The sequence below is a fragment of the Drosophila innubila genome, assembly GCF_004354385.1.
Source record: "Drosophila innubila isolate TH190305 chromosome 3L unlocalized genomic scaffold, UK_Dinn_1.0 0_D_3L, whole genome shotgun sequence".
In the NCBI taxonomy this organism is placed as follows: domain Eukaryota; kingdom Metazoa; phylum Arthropoda; class Insecta; order Diptera; family Drosophilidae; genus Drosophila; species Drosophila innubila.
In genome coordinates, this window is record NW_022995376.1 from 10,179,406 (window position 1) to 10,204,115 (window position 24,710).

The 24,710-nt window shown below is 38.8% G+C and overlaps 1 protein-coding gene across 1 annotated transcript in view; it reads right to left on the reverse strand.

Annotated features, from left to right (window-relative positions):
* Positions 1-24,710, reverse strand: part of LOC117787024 (hemicentin-1) — an 88,184-nt gene that overhangs the window by 5,779 nt on the left and 57,695 nt on the right. The window contains exon 6 of the mRNA XM_034625464.1: positions 23,467-23,635. Coding sequence (XP_034481355.1) covers positions 23,467-23,635 — 169 coding nt within the window. The remainder of the gene's footprint in view (positions 1-23,466; positions 23,636-24,710) is intronic.

A 24,710-nucleotide genomic window follows, 5' to 3' on the forward strand; every position in this document is an offset into this window, starting at 1 on the left:
CAGTTATATTTGCTATCTCTTTCTGTATATATCACTCTCTCTCTCTCTCTCTGTCTTTCACTCTGCAACTGTGTCTTTGGCTTTTGCGAGTTTCATTTCATTTCGTTTATTTTTTTTTCTGTTTGTTGTCCTTTGATAAACTTGAGACGTGCGGTGACTATCTGTGTATGTGTATGTGGGTGTAATGTGTGTGGCAAGTGTGTGTGGTTTACTGTTTATATAAGTCAAACCCGCACTGAGATTGAGTGTGAGCCTCCAGCGTGAAAGACGACGCTGACTTGGAACGCTCGTCATTTGAGTCATTGCGGTCAAGGCGACATTCACGTGTGTGCAGTGTCTGTGTGTGTATGTGTAAGTGTGTGTGGTTGGCTATTTTAATACTTTATTTGCACGTGTTGACACCCCCTAACCCCGCTCGACGTACACGCACTAGGGATTAGCAGGCCTAAAGTCCTCGATGCTCAGTCGAGTACAAAAGCAAAATGACAGCATGGACTTGACTCCAAATGGGGATTACCAAACAAATTGTGCTACTAATGTGGCGCACTGTAGCAGCAAGTTCTCGCTGCGAAAGGATTACGCTTACCAAAAAAAAGTATTGCATACTTTTCTTTCCCGCCTTTTTTTTGGGACAGACTGTAAAACCTAAAGTTTCCATTGTATTGTGGAGGGAAATTAATTGACGACCACACAATTAGCCAAGTGCTTGCTGACTGCTGACGTACGTGAAACTGTGATGCACATGCTCTGTCTCTGTCTCTGCCTTTGCCAGGATATGCCAGCACATGTCCTTGGCAACGCCTTCGCCAGCGAAAGTTTGTCTATGGCGCCCAACGTGTGTATGTCTAGTTCTGTGTGTGTGTGTGTTGACCTATCAGTTTACGTGCCATTTAGCACTCAATTAAATTCGTACAGCAGAAGCACACACGCTCACACACTCTCGCACACACACACATGCGCATTTAAGTAAATGTACGCTCATCAGCAAGGAATCAGGAGCTGGACAACTGAGAGAACCAGTTGCTGTTTCTTCTGTCTTCCTTGCTATTAATCAAAGCACTAAGCATTTGTTGAAAGCAATTTATATTGTTATCGAATGAGGGAATATTCGCAGCCGCAGGATTCGAATTATGCAGGCAACACAGAAGAAAAGAAAATACGAGAATATAGAATAAACATAAAGCATAGTTAAGTACACATTGCACATTGAATGAATCTGAGTTATAGACTTCAATTAAAAATGGAACAGTTTGAGCACAATTCACATCTATCGATTTGCCGTTCAAATTTACGTATATATTATATTTTATTATTTAAATTAACAGGTCGGACAGCTGCTGTTTCAGAGATTTCCAATTTGGCTAGCAAATAAATGAGTTTCGTACAGATTTCAATTAGTTTTGCTGACAGGCAAGTGTTCAGTTCAAAAGGTTTCACTAACACTTCCCACACTCTGTCAGCTGATTTATCTATCGAGTTTTATCAAAGCACTGCAGACACGGACTCACTCACTTCCGAATCGTTGAATCTGTTGCCTAGCACGAACAGCAAATCCTTTTACTTGCCAAATCGAATAGCACTCATACGCACTGTGGTGCGCCTGAACATTCTGAATTACTTTTTTGATGTTTGACGCCTGATTAAGCAGCACAGAGTCTTTGACAACATTACATTACCAGTAATCAGTTGGTATTACCAACAACACTATACAGCCCAGACGTGGCTCGTAACTCGTCAATTGAGTTTATTCTGTGTGGCTTGGCCTATTACTTACTTGGTCAGGCAGCAGGCAATCGAATTAAAATTCTCTTTCTGCCCAACGACAAGCTGATTGACGGACTGATTGACCGACCTGAGCCTGCCTGTCTGCCTTTCTGAGTGCTTAAATGATTGCCAAATTAGGCAAAAGTGCACTTTGCTCCAACTTGATTGCCAACAAGAGTAAAATTCCAAAGCAGATAAAGTTTACTATTATATTGAGTACAGCATATTTAAGCACTCTCGAATTATAATAACAATAAGGATTAGTTTTCTCATTATGTAGTCCAACTTATTTGAAGCATGCACTGCAAGTTTATAAATAATGCAATAATAGCTTAAAATTTGACATAGATTTCTATAAAAGTTATACAAAAGATACTGAAATAATGAACGAATGAATGCAACAAGTTAACAATTAAAATGAAAATGAAAAAATTAATAACATAAAGACAGCTTCTAGACAGCTTCTGCAGCAAATGTGCAAAAAAATTTAATTATGTTTAAAAGCTAAAGAAATTGCACAAGAAATGTATTCTCTCCACTCATAGTTGTTGAGTTGGATAACTGTGAATAATTTTTGGCAATTCTTCAAGATTAATTATATTATTTTTTACCTCATTTTATTCGTTAGCTAACAACGCCAAAGAAACAGAAGAAAATTGAAAACTCAACTATTTGTAATATTTTGAAATATGTATTATAATATGTGGGGGCTTTTCCCTTGCTAAAAATGTTGTGCTCTTAATTTTAGTTAAAGTTTAGTAAAGCTGTCAATGAGCTAAACATTGCAACTAGAAACGGTGACAATTTTTGGGGCCAAGAACTTTGTCGTGGCCATAACAATATGTTGTGTGGGAGGATGTCCTCCAAAGTTGCCAACTAAACGAGCATGGTTGGTCCTGTAGTTTACCTGTGTGTGTGTATGAGAGTGTGTGTGTGTGTGTGTGCGTGCAACCTCAAGTGCTCCGTAAGTAGTGCTGTATCCTTCGTGTCCTTTAGCTCTATCTATCTACATATGTGAGTGCGCGCGTGTGTGTGTGTGTGTGTGTGAGTGCGCGTTTAGTTACAGCATTTTGTGGTTAGTAAAACATTGCAGCTTCAGCTCAGCTTACAGCCAACTCACCAAACTTGGCCAACAAACCAGCACAAGTTGCATTCTGGGTCAGCTTGTGCCGCTCGGTCGCTGGGGAGCCTGTTGCAAGACAGCATATAAGTGGCAGACAGGCAGACGGACGGACGGACACACAGTCCGACAGTCAGAGCGGAGAGTAGAGAGTGGGAATGAGGAAGAAAGTCGGGAAGTACATATGCCAGAGCAGGCGCCATTACGGAGCACCTCAAATATTATTACCAGCATTTTTACTGATATTGTCGTGTGCATGAAATGAGACTCGACACTGACCTCCCCCTTTTATTTCTACCCCTCCTGCTGTTAACTGGACATGTATTAAAGCCAACTCCAAGCGAAATATTGTTAAAAAAGTTTGCCGCACAGCAAATACAAATCTGAGAGTGTTGCTGTTGCAGCTGCAGCAACTTTAATCCAATTTCACGTAAGCGACTCGAAAATGAGTTTTGCTGCACTTCCGCACTTGAGGAAAAAAAAAGTATTTTGCGGTGGTGCAGGTGGTGCGGTTGGTTAAAGCGCTTGCAAAATGCTGACATATTTTTGCACAGTACTTGTTGTGGCATTAAATATGCAGCGACATAATCAAATATTACGTATACGCCGCATGCAGCGCACATATTGCTGAAATACAATTACGAGCAAGCCAACAATGAGTTTACGTGTGTATCTGTGTTTGTGCTTGAGTATTGCATGGCATACAAAGAAACATGAGAATTTTTATTTAATTTAACTGAAGTTGTTGCAGTTGTTGTTGTTGGGTTTTTTTTGTTGTTGCTGCTGCTTTGTTCTGTTTGCAGCGCGCACACTTGAAAGTTGTGCAGTGCATGCAGCCGAGCGCTTAATTTGCAACATTTCTTTTGTTGCAAGCAGGAGGCGCAACAACAAGTCGCTGCCACGCCTTAAAAGGAGCCAACAACAACATTGCACATTGTAAATAAGATGGAATAATTTTCGCAAAAACCTGGCTAGAATTGGTGAGGGCAAGAGTGCAGAGGAGTAAGCAATTGGGGTAGGCTAAGAGGGGTAAAGTTCTGACTTATTGTGCGGCTCGGGTTGCATAAATGTCTGGGGGACAACAACAAAAACCTATTAAGCTGCCTGTGACAGATTCAAGGGGAGAATGGATGGATGGATGGATGGGTGGGTGAAAGAAGGAAGAGTGCGGGACATCTGCGTCGCCCCAGCCATCAGCATTGGCATAAAAAAGGCAACGTCGCGTCGCGACGCATGTTGCAATTGACAGCGGCAAGCTGCAGCAAAGAAGGCAGAGAAGCGAAACCACGAAGATCTTATAGAAGCCACACACCACACACACGTGTGTCATAAGCACTAGGGATGGGCAAGATATGTGCAGGGTTGGAAAACTAATAAGGCAGGCAAAAGAAAAAAAAAATAAAAAATTGAAATGCCAAAACATTAAATGTGACGTGTTGTAAATTTCGTTTGATTAAAAGCATAAAAGCACATTTAAAATAACATGACGGGGAATCAAACACGGTTATTTTCCAAACTAAGGTTCTACATATATGACTGATATAATAATGATAAAATAATTAAACATTCCGAATTCTATCATGTATGGAGAAATTATGTACTAGCTCCATTTATTGAGCGAACTTTCGATCATCGTAACTTTCCAGTTCAAGCTTCATTTTTTTTAAAAATTTTATTAATTTTAATTACTTATTATTTTATATACAAAAAAAAAAGAATTTGTATTCTTGTTTTCATTGCGCGTGCTTTTATCGTGCCGAAGGCTCAAAAAATACCCGTCCCGTGCACTTCTCCAATACACACAATCCATACACATGCACATACACTTGGAGAAATTGCCCTAAAGCTGCTGCCAGCTGTTTCTGTAGCTCAAAAAACCCCTTTGTAATTAAGTGCTGCACTCTGTCTGTGAGTGTGTACGTGTGTGAGAGAGTGTGGAAGTGCATGGGTTTGTTTGTGTGTGTGTGTGTGTGTGTGTGTAGTTATTGGTAGTGTGTAATGAGCGTAAACTAAGCTCGGCCAAAAGGCAGCTGCAGTTTAAGCAGACTTTTTTTTTGTGAGCAAGTAGAAAGGAGTCGTTAGGGGAGTGTGGGCGTGGCAATATGCTAGCCATGTTTGAGCATTTGTTTGTTTACTCAAGTTTTCACCAGCTTGTGCGATTTTTTACAACTTTAAATTAGAAATTCCTTGAGCAGCAACAAGAAGAATTAAGAACGAAAGCATAAAGTAGAAAAAGCACGCACTCGTATCATTACGAGTACTCACATTATCCAAGCGGGCTAAGCGATTAATTATAAAAGTTTACAGCATGTTTCTCAATTTAATCCATGTGTCTCGCATGGGAAGAAACACAAACAATACATTAACAGTTGGAACAGGTAACAATGCTGGCGACCAACAGGTATTTCGATAAACAGAATAAGAATTTGATAAGAAATCAACAAGAGACAGAGAAGAAGTAAAAACAGAGAGAGGAACAAATTTGCAGTTGAGCCAAGAAGAAAGCAAACCCTTTTTGAGAAACTTTTCCAATGAATTTTCAACAGTAATTCCAGGAGAAATTCGCAAAAATATGGAGCAAGGATAATTTACCAAACCTTGACAAGTTGAACTTGGCTGTAAGCGCTAAACCAGCAAAGGTCAAAACAAACGATTGTACTACGTTCTATAAAATAGAGATTTTATTAGAGACAGAAGGTCGCTCGATTAAACTGACAACTGGGCTGGATGTAAAAACGAATGGCTATCATCTGACCAAAAAATACCTGTAAGGCAGCAGCTTTTGTCTGGTTGGTCGAGTGGCATTGAGAATGAAAAAAACTTGCCCCAAACGGGCAAACAATCCACACAACGCTTTGGGGTGTGGATACAAGTCAATCGGATTCGAAGAGCATCGAATCAAGTTATCTGACATAAGACATCGATGACAGCAACGAGTTGCAATAGCAATCAGAATCGAAATCAGAGTCCAAGTTTAGATGCCACAAATTATTTGGCCGGAATTCGAAGCCTGTGCAAACGCATTTGATAGCCGACAATACATTGTACTAGTTGTGTGGATTCAAGCAATTTGACTACAAATTATGCTTTTCTGCACCATTGGTATAAAAATCAAAACCAAGATCTTGAAAAAAAATTTTTTTTTGTGAAACTTATTAAGTTTGAAAGCAGAATGATTGTAGAGTCCAATCCAATTCAAAAACGACATTCCGCTTGAAAATCGGCACAGTTTTGGCAAAGTTATGAAGGTTTGAAGTTGGTCGAACCTTTGACCTAGCAACTTTACAAGTCAAAATTTTTGTCAGATTTCACATGATTTTGTACAGAAAAATGAAAGGTCTCAGAATCAAGTTTAAAGTGTTGTTTTATACTATTAACGATATAAGGAGTTAATAAAAGGTGAAAACTTAAGATTTAAAATTTTCAATTTTCAAAATTTCAAAGGGGGGACCCTTAGCATTAAAATCGAGCCTAGGTCGAAAATAATCAAATTTTCTAAATGAACAAAACTTGTATGCAGAATGAATTCAGAGGCCAAAACATGATCAAAATGACATTCCGCTTGAAAATCGGCACAGTTTTGGCAATGTTATGAAAGTTTGAAGTTGGTCGAACCTTTGACCTAGCAACTTTACAAGTCAAAATTTTTGTCAGATTTCACATGATTTTTTACAGAAAAATGAAAGGTCTCAGAATCAAGTTTAAAGTGTTGTTTTATACTAATAACGATATAAGGAGTTAATAAAAGGTGAAAACTTAAGATTTAAAATTTAAAATTTTCAAAATTTCAAAGGGGGGACCCTTAGCATTAAAATCGAGCCTAGGTCGAAAATAATGAAATTTTCTAAATGAACAAAACTTGTATGCAGAATGAATTCAGAGGCCAAAACATGATCAAAATGACATTCCGCTTGAAAATCGGCAAAGTTTTGGCAAAGTTATGAAGGTTTGAAGTTGGTCGAACCTTTGACCTAGCAACTTTACAAGTCAAAATTTTTGTCAGATTTCACATGATTTTTTACAGAAAAATGAAAGGTATCAGAATCAAGTTTAAAGTGTTGTTTTATACTAATAACGATATAAGGAGTTGATAAAAGATGAAAACATAAGATTTAAAATTTTAAATTTTCAAAATATCAAAGGGGGGACCCTTAGCATTAAAATCGAGCCTAGGTCGAAAATAATGATATTTTCTAAATGAACAAAACTTGTATGCAGAATGAATTCAGAGGCCAAAACATGATCAAAATGACATTCCGCTTGAAAATCGGCACAGTTTTGGCAAAGTTATGAAAGTTTGAAGTTGGTCGAACCTTTGACCTAGCAACTTTACAAGTCAAAATTTTTGTCAGATTTCACATGATTTTTTACAGAAAAATGAAAGGTCTCAGAATCAAGTTTAAAGTGTTGTTTTATACTAATAACGATATAAGGAGTTGATAAAAGGTGAAAACTTAAGATTTAAAATTTTCAATTTTCAAAATATCAAAGGGGGGACCCTTAGCATTAAAATCGAGCCTAGGTCGAAAATAATGATTTTTTCTAAATGAACAAAACTTGTATGCAGAATGAATTCAGAGGCCAAAACATGATCAAAATGACATTCCGCTTGAAAATCGGCACAGTTTTGGCAAAGTTATGAAAGATTGAAGTTGGCCAGATCCTTGACCTAGCAACTTTACAAGTCAAAATTTTTGTCAGATTTCACATGATTTTTAACAGAAAAATGAAAGGTCTCAGAATCAAGTTTAAAGTGTTGTTTTATACTAATAACGATATAAGGAGTTGATAAAAGGTGAAAACTTAAGATTTAAAATTTTCAATTTTCAAAATATCAAAGGGGGGACCCTTAGCATTAAAATCGAGCCTAGGTCGAAAATAATGATTTTTTCTAAATGAACAAAACTTGTATGCAGAATGAATTCAGAGGCCAAAACATGATCAAAATGACATTCCGCTTGAAAATCGGCACAGTTTTGGCAAAGTTATGAAAGATTGAAGTTGGCCAGACCCTTGACCTAGCAACTTTACAAGTCAAAATTTTTGTCAGATTTCACATGATTTTTTACAGAAAAATGAAAGGTCTCAGAATCAAGTTTAAAGTGTTGTTTTATACTAATAACGATATAAGGAGTTGATAAAAGGTGAAAACTTAAGATTTAAAATTTTCAATTTTCAAAATATCAAAGGGGGGACCCTTAGCATTAAAATCGAGCCTAGGTCGAAAATAATGATTTTTTCTAAATGAACAAAACTTGTATGCAGAATGAATTCAGAGGCCAAAACATGATCAAAATGACATTCCGCTTGAAAATCGGCACAGTTTTGGCAAAGTTATGAAAGTTTGAAGTTGGTCGAACCTTTGACCTAGCAACTTTACAAGTCAAAATTTTTGTCAGATTTCACATGATTTTTTACAGAAAAATGAAAGGTCTCACAATCAAGTTTAAAGTGTTGTTTTATACTAATAACGATATAAGGAGTTGATAAAATGTGAAAACTTAAGATTTAAAATTTTCAATTTTCAAAATATCAAAGGGGGGACCCTTAGCATTAAAATCGAGCCTAGGTCGAAAATAATCAAATTTTCTAAATGAACAAAACTTGTATGCAGAATGAATTCAGAGGCCAAAACATGATCAAAATGACATTCCGCTTGAAAATCCGTCCAGTTTTGACAAAGTTATGAAATATTGAAGTTGGTCGAACCTTTGATCTAGCAACTTTAGAAGTCAAAACTTTTATCGAATTTGACCTGTGTAGTTTTATACCAATTATGATATAAGGAAATGGAGTCTTGGCCATAATGATCGAAAAATTTAATTTTCTAAATTAATAAAGAGAAAAATAATTTATTTCGCTTACGAATTCGCTTCCAGTTTAACTAACCCTTGAATGTTAATAGTTTAGCAACGAGAACTTGGCAACATCTAAGCCCACTAATACACACAAACATAAAAAACACACTCACACCCACACAAATACACATTTAGATAAACGAGGCAAAAAGTAGTAGAAAAAGTAGCAACGTTTTTTCTCCGTCAGTGCTCAGCGTTTATTTTCAATTTGCTCGAGAATTATACACTAACACACATTTACACATGCACAAACACACACATACAGATACATTTACAGTCGCATATAAAAAGAGCATAGATTTAGCCAGTGCATGGCCTTAAGCCATTGTTTTTAGTCTTTGACTATATTTTAAGGATATTTTGGAGCTGCTGCTGTAGGTGAAGTGTAGTGCAGGATGTTGAAGAGAGGTGAAGTGGGATAAAGGAGGAAGCTGCCTTCTGAGTCCTTTTCGGGCGTTTCTGGCGCCCAACGTAAGCAGCTTAGCCAAGCGACATAAATTAAAATGGCCAACGCTTTTTTGCTGCATATGCAGTCACACACAAACACAAACACAAACACAACCATACAAATACACACACAGAGACTTAAACATATCTACAGTTACACCTACAAGTTGGCCATTTTGCTTGTTTCTACGTTTTGTTCATTTGCGTGGCAAACAAATCGCCCAAGCGGCAACAAATTGAGTTTCTTTATGATGTCCCATTTGCTGTTGCCAGGTGTGTGTGTGTGTGTGTGTGTGTGTATGTGTGGGTGTGCCTGGCTTTTGGGACAGTTTGTGAAATGATTTTTCATCTTGCCTTTTGGCATAATTCTGCTGCTGTTGCCATCTGTTTTAGACCAAGTTGAGAAAACCCGCCAAGTAATTTCTTCTATCAATCACAATTAATTATGCACATGTGTGTGTGTGTGTGTGTGAGTCTCTATATATATATGTATGTGTATGTGTGCGCCTTAGGGTGTTGCTTTTAAATGATGTACAACATGGCACTTTTTCTTATTAAGTTAAGCATGTCAAAGGTGCGCGACGAGCAGTGGCGCCATCTATGGCCAGAAGGCGCAATTTGTAATTTCACGGTGGCAGCAACTGCAGCGACTGTCGCCGTTTTTATTTTTTTTTTTCATGTTGTTCTTGTTGTTGCATGTTTTGCTGCTTAAGCAACACTTGAGAATTAATCGCCGAGCGAAAAGCCGGGGAAAAAATTGCATGAAAAAATAGTTGAAGCGAAGGGTAGAAGAAAAAGGAAGGAAAATAGGTGGCAGTGGTCGTTGTGGCAGCAGCAGCAGCGTGTAATGAAGTGAAAATTGTCCTTAAGCATCAATTTGCAACAACGGCAACAGCAGCCGCGACGAGGTCCTTGCTGCGGTTGGTGGTGCGTCCTGATAATTTGATGCTTGCCGATGCGCGATAAATATAATTTGTTGCACGTCATGTGTATTAACTTTTTGCAGACACTGTCTCATTCTCTCTCTCTCTCGCTCTCGCTCTCACTGTCCATGTGTCACTCATTGCTTGAAGTACGCCAAACGAGGCGTGGCAAACGCCTTGGGAGCCAACAGTATTTTCATTATGCAGCTATTTACACACGCCTCTTAATGCCCCAATGGAATACATGTGTGTGTGTGTGTGTCTCTCTCTCTGTCACAGTGTGCGTATGTGTGTTCTGACCACCACGCCCACAATTTGTAATTAAAATTGCATAGCAAAATTGATTATGTGTGTGTGTACTGTTAGTTTTTGTAAGTAATTCCCAGTGTGGCGCCAAAGTGCGGCAAGTGGAAATTTTTAATTAAAAGCAAATGCTTTTAAGTTTAAGCAAATTTTTCGTGTGGCATGCAACACAGCAGCAGCAGTGGCATTTGCTTTAAATTGTTCATAAGAGCTCAGCTCGACCCGGTGGCATGCAACACTTTTATCTACAGTTTGTGGGGCAGCCTTCAATTAGCCAACTGACCGCCAAAAGTTGCTTTCACTTTTCACTGGCCAGCAACACTCACCCGCCCCGCCCCGTCCCTCCCCTTCGCTCCCCTCCCTTCCAGCTACGTTTGCAACTGCTGCAATATGCGAATTTTTATCTATTTCAACTTTTGCCAACTCTCAGCAACTGCAACGCTCCAATGAGTTTTTTCATCTAGCGCTTCACGTTCCCCAATCAAAACGAAATTGCAGCCGCATTTAGATTCCCCCTTTATTCCTCACTCCCCCTCTCTCTTTCTCTGTTCCCTTTAACTGCATAAAAACGTTAACAAATACTCAGCTTAGTAAGCAAAAACATAAACATTTGTTTATCCAACAATACGTCACGTAAAACAATGAACTGTGACCCGCCTATGTCCCCAACTCACTTCACCTCTCCGCGACACATAAAAAAAACAAAATGAAAGGGGGAAAATCAACAAAACAAAACAGTGCGAAAATGTTAAAAAAACATTGCACGATTTTCCATGTTTCAATTTTGAATATGCTGCACGTTTTTATCTATTTTCCACGTTTTTTTTTTTTGGGCAGGGAATGTGACTGCACAGCGATAGAGAAAATTGCTGAAAACTGTTTTGGATGAGGTGCAAAAAGGGCAGAAGATGGAAGAGGAATGTCCGCCCGTGGGGCACATAATACACAATGTCGAAATAACTACGAGGAACTAAGGTCCCCAGCCAAATGGATGAGTTTTTTCACCTTTTTGTAATGTCTTTTTTTTTGTTTTGTAAATCAACCAACAAATTGGCGTCTAAATTGATTAAAGCAAAACAAGAGCGCAAAGTTAACTATAAATGCAAAACATTTTTTCAATACAACAAACAGAATATGCACAAAAAGCAAATTATTAGGTAGTCAATTATTTTTTATGAGGTTTTTTTTTGATTATGACACGGTTTGAAATGCGGTAAAAATGTTTTCAAATAATTTTAAAACAGTGGTATGTGAGTATGAAAAAAAATTAAGGACAGCGAGCGATAGAGAGGGAAATATAGATGGAAAGAGAAAACAGAGGAGCGGCAATTAAAGCTGAGATAAATGAATTTGACAATTGCAGCTTGACCAGTAAGAAAGTAAATGTAATTAATATAAAATGAAAGTGTCAATTGACAATAAACAAGACCTCAAGTTCGCCAAATTTTTCTCCATAAAATGTTTATCGTTTAGTGTACAATTCAATATATTAAAATCAAATTAAAATCTAATTATACCGCATGTTTCCATTAATTTAATAGGCTAATAAGTGTTTCCATCTGTCAGTATTGTGCCATTTTAAAACGAATTTGATAAATTTCAGTGGTTATTGTACAAAGTACTAATAAATTTATGAAAATATATTTATTTTGAGTCTGGCAGTTCATGTGGTGTGAATATTAAATAAAGCGTTTATGCGGTTTATTTGTTTTAAATAAATGCGCCACAAATTGCAGCGAATTAATATTGGCGCAAAAGGACGGCGCCTAATTGAATTGCGAGCCAAATTGGTGTTTAATTAATAAACGAAATGTAATTTTTGGCAACACGCAGACACACACACTTAGAGCAGAACGATGTCTGGCAAGTAAATTACCATTTACCAAACACACACAGCGCAAAAAATTTCAGACAGATGGAGAGAGAGAGAGAGACCACCTGTCAAAATGCCAAAGTTACTAACGGATTTTCGCTTCGTTTGAAATAATCAAAATGCCCCCAAACAAATGAATATGTCACCTGGGGTAACTCACCTGCACAAAAGTCACAGCACAGCAGGACATCTGCAACAGGCATGAAACGAGCGAAAGGACGCCGAGTCCTTGCTTTGGTCCTGGCTCATAGCTGGCTTACGTACATGTATGACCCTTGGGCCAAAGGTAATTGCAACGATAACAACAACAACAAGAGCTTTGCCAGCAAAGTGAAACATACAAATATTAAATAACAACACACACACACACACAGACATATGTGTGTGTGTATTTTTAATCTGCATTTTCATGAAGATATGAAGAATTTTCCTTTTCCTGTCATTCGTTCTCAAGACAGCAACCGTATGAGAAAAGTGAGTTTGTGAATAAATCTATTTATTCCGTTTACGTAATGCTCTTAAATTTGTAATTCATAAAAAGGACCAACGCATAAACAGGAGCTAGAAGTTGGCCAAGAGCTGAACTCTGAGCCACTTTGAGTCGAAGGGGCAATGCGAAAATGCGGAAATGCCTGGACAAAACGAAAGTCCAATAGCCAGGAATGGACTTGGGAGCAGGTTGCTCTCTCTCTCTCTCTCTCTCTCTCTGTCTCTCTCGGCATGTGGCATGTGACATTCTGGCCCTGTTGACCCTGTTGGCCAAGCCAGTGACATTTACTATACACTTCAGCTCACTTGATGCTCGACTGAATGATTGATGCGCTTTAGTCACTCGCACATAACGAACATAAAAAAAACTAATAGCAATGGTTACAGTCGAGCAAACTTGACTTTGAGAGACCCTGTACTTATGCTACAGATAATACAAATATTATTTCAAAAAATTTATATAAAGGGTAGTCCATTTAAAAATTGGAATTTAATTTTGTTATAAAAAGAAAACGGTTCGATATTTTTCAAAGATTGAACATTAATTGTAAAGGTTGGTTTATGTTATTTATTTATCACATTATTTAACTAACAAATTTAAATGTAGTTTGCAGAGCTGCAATTTAAATTACAGCACACATATTAAAGTTAATAAGCCTTGTGTTTAGTTTATAGACCATTTCAGAGTTTTAGGTACAGGGTCTCAAAACAGAATGGAAACAGAAAAACTTGATTTTCAAATCACATTCGTGAAAATCCCCAACAGAAAAGCAAGGACTAGTTGACTCTCACTGTGTGGCATGTGCCGTGGAATTGACTGACATTAATGCTAAAGCCAACATTATGCCACTGAATGTGCCGTGTAACCCACACCAACAACAACAGCAGCAACAACAACAACAACAACAACACCATGGCCAATCACAATCCCATTTCGAATACTCGTCTCATTCCCAGTGGCAGTCAACTTGCCACAATCTTTTTTTTGTGTTGTTTTTGCTGCCGCATGTCAAGTGACAAATTTGGAAATGACAAAATGCTCGTTGAAAATTGCGCGAGCTGCGGGGGAGGGGGGGATCCATCGTATTGGCCAACGAGCCAAGATAATCGAATTTTTTTTGGTGCCATTTTTTTTTGTGTGCTTCTGGCGGATGCTTTGAGTTCCTCATAATTGAGTTTGCCCTGTACCGTTGCAGCTGGAATTTGGAGTGCATAACATTGGAAGGGCTGCATTGTGTTTAATGCTGGCAATTCGCATATGCAAGGGGCAAGTGGCAAGTGGCAAGTGGCAGGCGAGTATGCCAGAATTGCAAAATGAAATTTTAATTAAATTTTGATATCCGCTTTGGCTATTCCAGCAATGGGTTCAACTGTACATTTTTGGCATCGTGTTGTGCTTAGTTATCTGCTTCAATCATACACCAACACACACACACACACTCACATACAAAATCACATACATACATAGACAGACAGTTGGGGGCATATTAAAAGTAAATTTCAATTGAAAATTCGAATTGGCAGCACGCAGAGCGACGACATTGATAGAAAGCAAAAGAGAAAGATGAAAGGAATGAGGAGAGCAAAGAGGGTAAAAAGGATGCAGCACCACATATCCTTTGAGATTAGCTTGGGGAAATTGCAAGTGCTTTAATCAGCTTTGTTGTTGTTGCTATTGTCTTTGCTGTTGTTGTTGTCCAGTGACCTGTGATGCAGTCGAATGACTTTCGATTAGTTTGTTTGGCCAAGTCAGCTGCAAACGTTGGGGGATTTCTTAGAGCGGAAAAATACCTTATTCCTCCAACTCATTTAACTAAATTAAGGTTCTAGCATAATGCATAATAAACCATTTTCATCAACTCATTTGCAGCGTGTAAAAGGGATTACAATAATTAGTCAATCAACTGAAAGTTTATATAAAAGATAAAAGATAAATAATCAACTGTATATATGCATAAATATATAGTTAGAAATATGTTTGCTCCGTTGCACATAATAAATCTGTGCTAATTTGATATATTGAGCGTCTTTAGAGAGCGATTAACATAAATAATTAGCCTGGAACCAAATCCAGCAGCCAAACCTGCCATTTTCAGTTTAATAGCCAAGCAGCTTTTGTTTGACCTGAAAACACACACACACACAGATTAGTATATCTAGTCACACACACACACACACATACACACACGAACACAAGCAAAGGGCACTGAGGCAAGAACAATACGTTTTTCCATGAAATTAGCTTTTGGCATAAATCTTTCGTAAATATGCAAGTTAGCTACTAGTAAGGTAAGGAGAGGGGCAGAGCGGCGAACGGGGATTGAAGCAGGTCAGCTACAAATAAGCGTCGAGTCGCATTGGACATGGCCAGCAGGAAGAAGGAAGCAGGAAGCTGACCAGGATGAGGTTACCAGTCGTTTCGGCCAGGTGTGTCCATGTCCCTGCCACGTTGCCATGTAACTGTGTATTTCTAGTTTAAGTAGCCATAGTTTACACATTTCTGTAGGTGTCAGTGTTGCCATTTTAGCTTATTTATTACTAGATATAGCAGATTAAATAATATAAATGATCTTTCATTTTCCTAAGTATTTTCCTATAATTTTTAAAATTAAATTCAGCTTGTTTTGGCTCAAACTTCATATTACATTATTTTCAATTTATATGTTTTTAATCCCTTTATACATTAGGAAAAACCAGAATGCTCAAAAAAGTCTATTCATAAATCATAAATGCAATATTAAAAAAAGGTTTGTTTTTTAAATTTAAATTTTACAGATAAACATTTCATAGACATGCCAAATACTGAGACAATTATGAATAACTTGATCTGAATCATTGTGAATATTTCGATTAAATTTTAAATTAACTTTTTTTTTGTGCATTTTAGTTACCTTTTTTTTTAACACATTTACTTCCCTTTTTAGCTCATTTTAGCAACTTTCTTTCTTTGCCAATTTAGCTTTTTTGAGTGTAAGCTTCTGTCAACACTATCAGGTATGTGCGGGTGTGTGTTTATGTGTGTTGGGTGCGTTGCCTTGCCTGCGGTTGTGGCGGCTTCCCTGGAAGCTGTTGGCCAGCTGCAGTGGCCATTGTCCAAATATCTGTTGTCCCTGCCTCGTTTACGAAATTAATCTCAGAAAAAGTGCCAAAGTAAAAGAACCAACCACAACACACAAACACACATGTAAACTCACACACTCACACACACACACTCACAGAACGAAATGACAAAGGTATGTGTTGAACAAGTAGGCTGAAAGCCAACAACCAACCTTAAGCCTACCTCTCTCTCTCTTCCTTCCACACACACACACTCACACACATATGCACGTCAGATGTGTCGCCAATGCTGTGCGTAAATTGTGCCTTTGTGTGCGCAAGTAATTTATCAGTAAATTAAGCAATTTATTTTATTTATTCCATTACGTAAATCATGCAATTTGTGCTCGATTTCGTCATAGACCAACAACACAAAAAAATGTGCCAACGGCAGCGATTTCTGGTCAGGATTTACATTACACCCCCGCCCCCCGCCCCCCACGATCCACTTTGTAAGCCATCTTGTTTTTACCTACACGCGTTGCCAATTTTATTAAAATCACTTCAGGCAGAAGCTACAACCAAACAATAGGGGAACATTGGGCCTGCATTAGGGGTTGGGCAATGGGGAGTGGGGTTGAAGGGGGTGCTACTTGGAGCGGAGCACACAGTGCGACCATAAAAGCAAACATAATGAGTGCCACACCAATACACTCACGTCCACACACGTATACGCATGTCGCAACTTGCCTGGAAAATGTATGAATCTAATAAACAAAAGCCGTATATTATTAGCTGCGGATTTGTGAGTGTGTGCATGTATGAGTGTGGTATGTGTGTGGGTGTGTGTATGGGTGTGTGTAGTGTAGCAGTAGACTTCCTGGGGCTTTCAGACGGCTTTCGTTTGAACATGGCACAAATTATGTTAGACGGCAATCTCTAAGGATTGACTCTGCGTGAACTCTGAGATGAAAGGGGGGGAGAGTGGTGGGTAGGGGAAAGGCATCAGGCAAACGATACTGAGGCCTAGACGCGCACGGAAATGTTATCATAAGTTATGGCTAAAGTTTTTAACCCCAACTCTAGTTGTGGCTAATACACTAAACAAAATGAAATTGAAGTTGATTTAAAACCGAAAAGGAAAGAGTTTAAAGTCTTTTGGGAAATCAAAATAAAATTTCATAGGAGCAAAATGAATCAAGCTAGAGTTAATTGAAATAAAACTAAATTCAAAAGGGAGTACAGTTGAGAGTGTTGACGGAGAAAAATAAATATTCAATGTAAATATAGTTGAAATCACAAATAAAATATATCCAACCAAGATTTTGTCTTGCTTTTAGTAAGAGAACTTAATCTTTAAGAAAATGACTTTTAAAGGAGTTTTTAGACAAGTTAAAGTAAAGTAAACACCCATTATGTATACGCACTGTTAACATAACTGCCTTGGTTTATGCAACTAGAACTCTATTGAAAGTCTTTTCTTTCCATTTTGTAATTGAAACTCCTCTCAGCTGGCTATAATTAATTAATGCATATCCCAGAGGAATTTGGATATTTTTTAGCTCGAATATTCGCATTTCAATTGGAAATTTCAGTCGAGCAGAATAATGAAAATGGATTGTGAATAGAACTAGCCCAAACTACTTCTATTGTGATTAGTTGCCCCAATTCTCTGAGCTATCAGTTGTCATATGGGAATGAGAGAATATTTGAAATTAAAATGCGAATTGTTTGGCTTTTGGGCAGTGTATTAGTTGTTGCCTATCAACATATAGGCATCATTGTCATTTAAATACACACACACCTACAAAAGAAACCTATCTCTGGCAAATAGCAAAGTGTTGAACGAAATTTGGTTGACACAGGTTCAACAGGAGCAGCAGCAGGAAACAAGCCGTTATTTTTGTCCAGGAGATGTAACCACAAGAGAGAGAGGAGGAGAAGGAGTGAGAAGGTGTGTGTGTGTAGTCGAAGTTGTAGTGTAAATACTAATGGAGCCAAAGTTACGTTTGCTGCTGCAGCTGAAACGATAGAAAGTTGGTCAGGTGTGGCAAGGAGCAGAGCAGAGGGGCAGGGAAAGATGTAGGACTCCCTGGGATAAGATGAAAGTGAAGCTGAGCTCACACGACGCCATTTGTACACGTACACACGATTAGATAGAGGGACAACAACATACTAAACATACACATATATATAGTTGTAGTCGCAATCCTTAAGCGTCGCACAGGACATGCACCTCATTTTGGCCAGAACCAGAGCCCGAATGATGCCATTACAGTCATTGCACACTCACATCCACACCCACAACCAAACACACAGCAACACACACGTGCAAACAATGAAACGAAATTTTTGCGCTCTGGCATCCTTAAGGCGAAATGTAATTTCCTGTGACAAAATACAAAGCTAATCCCTACATACTCACAGCGATAGAAAGATGAAGAGGAAGAGAGAGATACAGATAGAGAGAGAGAGAGAGAGAGAAGGGTAGAGTATATTGCAGTATGAGCCAAAGTTGGCCAAAGGATTTGTGAGACTCTGGGGTTAGGGAGGGCAGCTTGACTTCGATACGTGCAGCGAACCGTGCGAAGTGGACTGACTTCTGCCTCTTCCTCTTCCTCTTCTTCTGTCTCTGCCTCTGTTCCTGCCTCAGATGCTGCTGCTGGCGAGTGTCCTGTTTCTTAGTAGGCCGCTTCAAGTTAAGGTTCAGCTCGGTTGTCCGGGCTTAGGTCAAGGCTTTGCGTTTACGTCTGCCGTTTCCGAGTGCTCCTTGGCATTTGGCATTTGATGAGAGCGCCCGGAAAGCGTAGCGAGCCTTTTGGCATTATTGCAGGTGCTGCAGCAGCGATGGCAATGTGGCAGCTAAGCCAGGACACGACACAGGACACGCTGGGAGACAACAAAAGCGTTACACAAATAGCCATGGAATTTCAAACTGGCAAAAATAAATCGAAAGTTGAACTTTGTTGCCAAAGCAAAAAGAAGCAGCTGAAGCAAAAAGCAACTGAAGCAGCAGCAACAGCAACAGCAGCTGGCAGGACATTTATCCTGGACTCTGATTGCCAGCGCATGTGATATGTATTCGGTCAGGGGCTTTCGTTTGATTTCTCAAGTGTAAACTACGCCCCGACGAAGGCTTTGTGCCCTGTCACACAAATATCAATATGACTTCAGCTTCCCCCCCTCTGAAAGGTCACAAATAACCGCAGCAGCTGCCACATGCGCTGAACTACTAAAATAGGAACGACATTAATTGAATGGAGCACGCACAAGCAAAAGAGGGGAAAGTAATGGTAAGGAGCGTGAATCCAACGACGGGCAACAAATTTTCATCATGCTCAATTTTAAGCCAAATTGAGGAGCCAGCAGACACATTTAAGCAGGTGCCAAGTGCAGCATGAGACCTCACTTTGATTCAAATGCCAGACTGAAATCCATACTCAACTACGGAATCAATGCACACTGGTTGCAAACTCAATTTTGAGAAATTCATTGATTGCTTGAAATTTTATTTTTTTTTTTTTGGCAATTAAATTGTTATTTTTAAATGAAATAAAATATTTGGAATTTTATATAGAAATTCAACAACAAAGAAATACAGAAACCTTTGTTTTAAGCAACTGGTAGTCGGATAATCAATAACTTTACATTGTTTTTAACTATTAAACTGAAATGAACACTAAGGAAAACCACACAAGAATGTTTTAATTGATGATAAATGATTGCGCTTAGAGGCAGGTGTAAATGGTTAGATAACACAGAGATAGCAAATGTTGCACAACACTTCAAGGTAATAATAAGTTGTAAAAAATAGTTTATTCTTTTCAAGTTGCTAGAGTCAACATCTGGTGAGAATATAGTTTTATAAGGCATTGATGTTTCTATTAACAAATTTCAGTTATTGAAATATGTAAAATGTTGTAGCACAGTGTAGGAGTCATCTCTTAAATTCTACTTTTCATTGAAGGATATTTGATTTGGATACCACTGCTCACTTCATACGAAGATTGACTGAAAATGAAAGCGCCAGCAGTTTGGAATGAAAACGAGATTGAGGAGACTAAATGAAAGAGAGAGACAGAAGACTGTCTGCCTGCCTCTTTCTGTAAGCCTCTTTTGTGCAACGGATGTAGGCTTTTGTAGTCGAAGTAGGCTCTCCATGCGAGTATTACACATAACTTTCTGCCAATAAGTGCGTAGCATGCCACACAGCCCTCTCAAAAAAGCCTAGATGCTGAGAATGTGCTGCCCCAACTGTCCTGCCCCTGTTGCACTTTGTTATGCCAACTTTGTAGTGACATGACCGGCATGTGTATGTCAGTCATGCCAACAAGTTGGGTCTCGTCCATGTTGCACGTTGCTGGTCAAAACGAAGGCTGCGTTTTGTTTGCCTGTCACAACTTGTGGGTTGCCTTGTTGACGCTATTGTTGTTGCTGTTGTTGTTGCTGTTGTTGTTGCTGTTGCTGTTGCTAATGCCATTAACGCGTGAATTCTAGTGACTGTCAGCAATCGCAGCCACATTGTTGCCCCAAAGCCCAAACACACAATGTGGAAGGGAGAGAGGAGGAGTGACAGAGTGAGGCAGACTCGCCCGCAGAGTTGCTTTGAGGGATAGCCTGATTTTGCTGTGGTTAGTCATCGAAGTATCCATGGAATGCCAATGGCTGAGCGAGTGTCATGCAAAATAACTTTTCAACAACAATATCACTGACAACTGTCTATATAAAACGCTTGACATACAAAGTAACAACATTTACATATTTGAGAATTATTTAACAATTGGCTCTATTTAATTTTAACAATTAATTAAGTTCATTGTGAAAAATTCAATTATAATTAATTTTAATTGTTTTCATTAATTAAAATAAAATTTATAAAAACAATTTTGTTCGTATAGATTTAATGTTCTTCTGTAAAAGAGTGTTATACATTAAGTTTAACAGAAATATTGAAATAATCTTTGCTAGTTTAATCTTAAATCAGTTTGACTTGTTCATAGCCTGTGATATACTAATATTTCAATTAACATAATAAAAAAAATATAAAAATAAATTAATTTAAAAAAAAAGTCTTTACAACTTATAGAACATAAATCAGTAAATGGATAAATTTATCAATGAAATATGTATACACTTACATTTTGTTTGTTATGTAATTAAATATATGAAATGCAGGCTTCTAAGTAGTGTGGTAAATTTTTTTGAAATCTTTTAATATACTATATGATTGAATTAATTTTGTACAAATACGTATACTTAATATTTTACAACTGAATAAAATTACCAATGTTAAATGTTAAAGAGTGAAACAATCTGTAGCTGGAAACTAGTGACAGAGTATAATGGCTTCGATATATTGAATAAAGGTGGTGGCAATTGTGTTTTTATGTGCTATTCGGATTGTAAACGCGTGGCCCGAAGCTCGTTTGCATTGCGGGCCACTTTATTATGCTGTTGTCGGCCATCTGTACCTGCATTCAAGTGAATACTTGTGTGTGTGTGTGTGTGTGTGTGTGTGTGTGTGTGTGTATATATGTATGTGTGTGACACTACGTATTTTCTATGCATTCATGCATAATGGGCTGGCAAACGTTTACAATAGCAACATCAATGCATTTCCGTACGTTGCCATTTGCGGTCCATTTGCGGCTAGGCAAGGAGGTGGGAGGTTGAAAGAGAGAGTAAGTGGGAGTTAGGACTGGTCATCATGGTGCCGTTAGCATGATTGAAAAACGTGCCAGCCAAGCTCTAGCCACGGTCCCAATCCATTGCCAACTGTTGTGGACCAAGGCTTAAATTGCATGCCATTCTGTATGCTGTCACTTGCCATTGTACGAGTATTGTTGTGCGGTTTCCTCTTAATGTTGTTGTTGTTGTTGTGGTTGTTGTTTTTGTTCGTGTTTCCCTTTCACAATTACGTAATTTATTTTAACTGTGTCAAATCCACGCCGATCGACAGCGATTATGCTGGCAAATTGCAACAATTCCTTGCCAGAGTTGTGTCCCAGCTCACAGCTCACAGCTCTTAGCTTTCCCGATTGCAATTTGTTAACGTCGCCAGCATCCGTATACATCCGTATGTCTTTGTCATCCCCTCTCCCCTCTCCCCTCTCCATGCTCTTCTGGTCAAGTGCTGCCACTCACTTGGCTCGTTTGGCTGCAATTAACCGCAGTGTGCTAATTAATTTGCTCATAATTGATGCGATTATGTGTTTCATTTGTGGCAAAACACGAAAGCAACATCTGTCGTCTGGGGCAACATCAAGCGACAACAAAACATTTGGGGCAATTCCTTGACAGGAGACGTATCAGTTCCCATTGTTGCTGTCCCGTTCTATTTACGTGCTGCAGTTCTTTTATGTGGCCAGTCCGTGAGGAAATCAAGCGATTTGAACAAGCATCCTGTACAATTTCTACATTCCAGGCTGAAAATGTGCTTAACTTACAGCTGGCAACTCTAGAATTGGCCGGAACAATGGCAAATTGAAGGCGGATACGCTGTTTTTGTGGCAATTCAGCCAGCAGGTATTCCGTGTCGTTGGCTTTAAGCTGATTTGTCACCTTTGTCTTTGCCAGTCAACTCGGCACTCGTTGCCGGCTGCCGGTTGTCAGTTGCCCCACAGGCAACAACGTAAAGCACATGACAAGAACATGCAACACCGTCACACTACACGTATTTGACTTCATAAACTGACCCAAGGCTAGAGCTTCCCTCTCCTTCACTCTCTCTATCTTTATCACTATCTCTCTGTCGCTGTCACGGATATTTTCAAAATTGCAAATGCCCTGCAGGACCCAATAACATGGCGCCTATCCCCTTTAGGGACGACCCCATGCAGTTTCCCATTGGAAATCGCACACAAATTTGCTAAACTGCCAAAAACAGCAGCAACAGAGGCACGCAACATGAGTACGACGACTGCAGCTCTGGCTGCCACTTTGCCAGTTAATGTAACGCTTTCACAATTGTCATTTTGTGCCACAATAATACCCTGTCAATTTGGCGAATAATCTGAGTGTTGTTTGGCAAAATCTCCCAAATTTGTATACATTTTTCGGAGATATTCGGTTGGTTTCGGTTTCTTTGGCAGCTGATAGCTTTTACACATTGGGCTATAGATTTTGGCACATTTGCAGGTCGAACTTCGTAAAACGTCTAAGTCCACAGTAAATTTGTTTATGTATGTAGTGTAAAAATGTCAGCTCTTACCGTTTACGCTTCCTGTTGACTGCCAGGGATTCAGTCAGGACAAAAAGTTGTATATGTATAAAAAATAATCTATGCTTGGCTAATTTAAAGCCAACACTTAAATTGAAATCAGCTAAAATTGAACTTCGAAATTAATTGCTTTGTCACTTTTTAACTTAATTTAAAAAAAAGAAAAATAAACAATAATAAATAAAGTAGATATTCAATAGATAATAGTCTGTAAGGGGTATCGTGTCGTTGATCACAGTTGGCAGCAACATTTTGCAGCTTGTTCGGTCTAATTTTGTAGTGCGCATTGCAAGAGAAGCGGCGCTACGAAGCAAGAAAATACTTTTTGCACAGACAGTCGTTGTATTAGTGCGTTTGTGTGTGTGTATCTGTGTATCTGGCTGATGTTCGTGTATTTGTAAATGTGTGCACTGATGTTAGTAGGTACTTACCATTTAGTACATGCACACGCACGCTGGCAACATCTGCATTGGAGGGGGCACATGAGTATTTGCCGGAATCGGCCAGATCTGCATTCTGTATGAGCAGAAATGAGGTTGTCACATCGCCCTTTTCGGTAATTACCGACACGCCGCCTCTTGATGAATCATAATTAATGACCTGCAAAGGGAAGAGCATTACGCCCAAAATACTGTGATAAGTAACTGAAGGCCAAGTAAAATCCTCCCATTTCTTCCCACGCTTATTCTACATAATGTGAGAACAATAAGCGTAGTCTCAAATGTTCTTTTTTGCTTTCTTTTCTTTACTTTTTTGTTTTGTTTAGCTGTTTGATACTTGATGGAGCTGCGCTGCTGGCAAAAATAATAAGCGAAAGCTTTACTGCTGTCGTGCTTTTTAACGCGAATCTCGTATTTTTGCCATTATTTTTTCGTAATTTTCAAATGCGTGTGACAACAGTGTATAGAGAGAGAGAGAGATGGGGAGAGAAAGGGGAGAGCAACAGCAACAGCTGCGCTTGACTGACATTACAAATCAGCGACATGTCAGTGCGTCCTGTTTACTTTTTAGCCCACCCTCGCTCTCGTCTCTCGCTCTGTCGCAAAAAATGCGTTTCAAATTGCGATTTTAATTGGAAATTGATGGCTGGGCGTATGATTAAAGTTGACTTAACAGCGCTGACATCAAAGGTTCTATATATTGAGAGAATTAGAGTGAGCGGGAAAAGAGTAGGAAAGGCAGCGAGGAAGGGAGATAACGACAGGCTCATAATAATTAGTTACATACATAAAAATATGTTAATCAAATGAGAATGAACTAGATTTAGCTCGTGCTCCACTCATTATGATGCTCCTCCATCAAAGTCAACTCCATTATCGATTACTGTACGGGGTAATCAAGTCAGGAACAAAACGACGGCTAAATCCAAATGCATATTGAGATCCAAAGTGGAGAGAATATGCCCGAAAGCGCTGACAAAAACAAATACACGAATAATTTGCCAATATCTATACAGACAGAGAAAGTTCAGAGAGTGTCATAGAGAGGGCAGAGAGCAAAGAGCAAGGAGCAAAGATTAGAGGGCAATGGAGGACTGACATTAACACATCATGCTGCTGACAGCGAGGACAAAAATGAAGAAACAACGACAAAACAGCTTTAAGCGGAAATGAGAAGCTTACTTCCATTCCTTTTCTGGCTGGCAAGGATAACTAACTGGGCCAAAAGAGGGCTA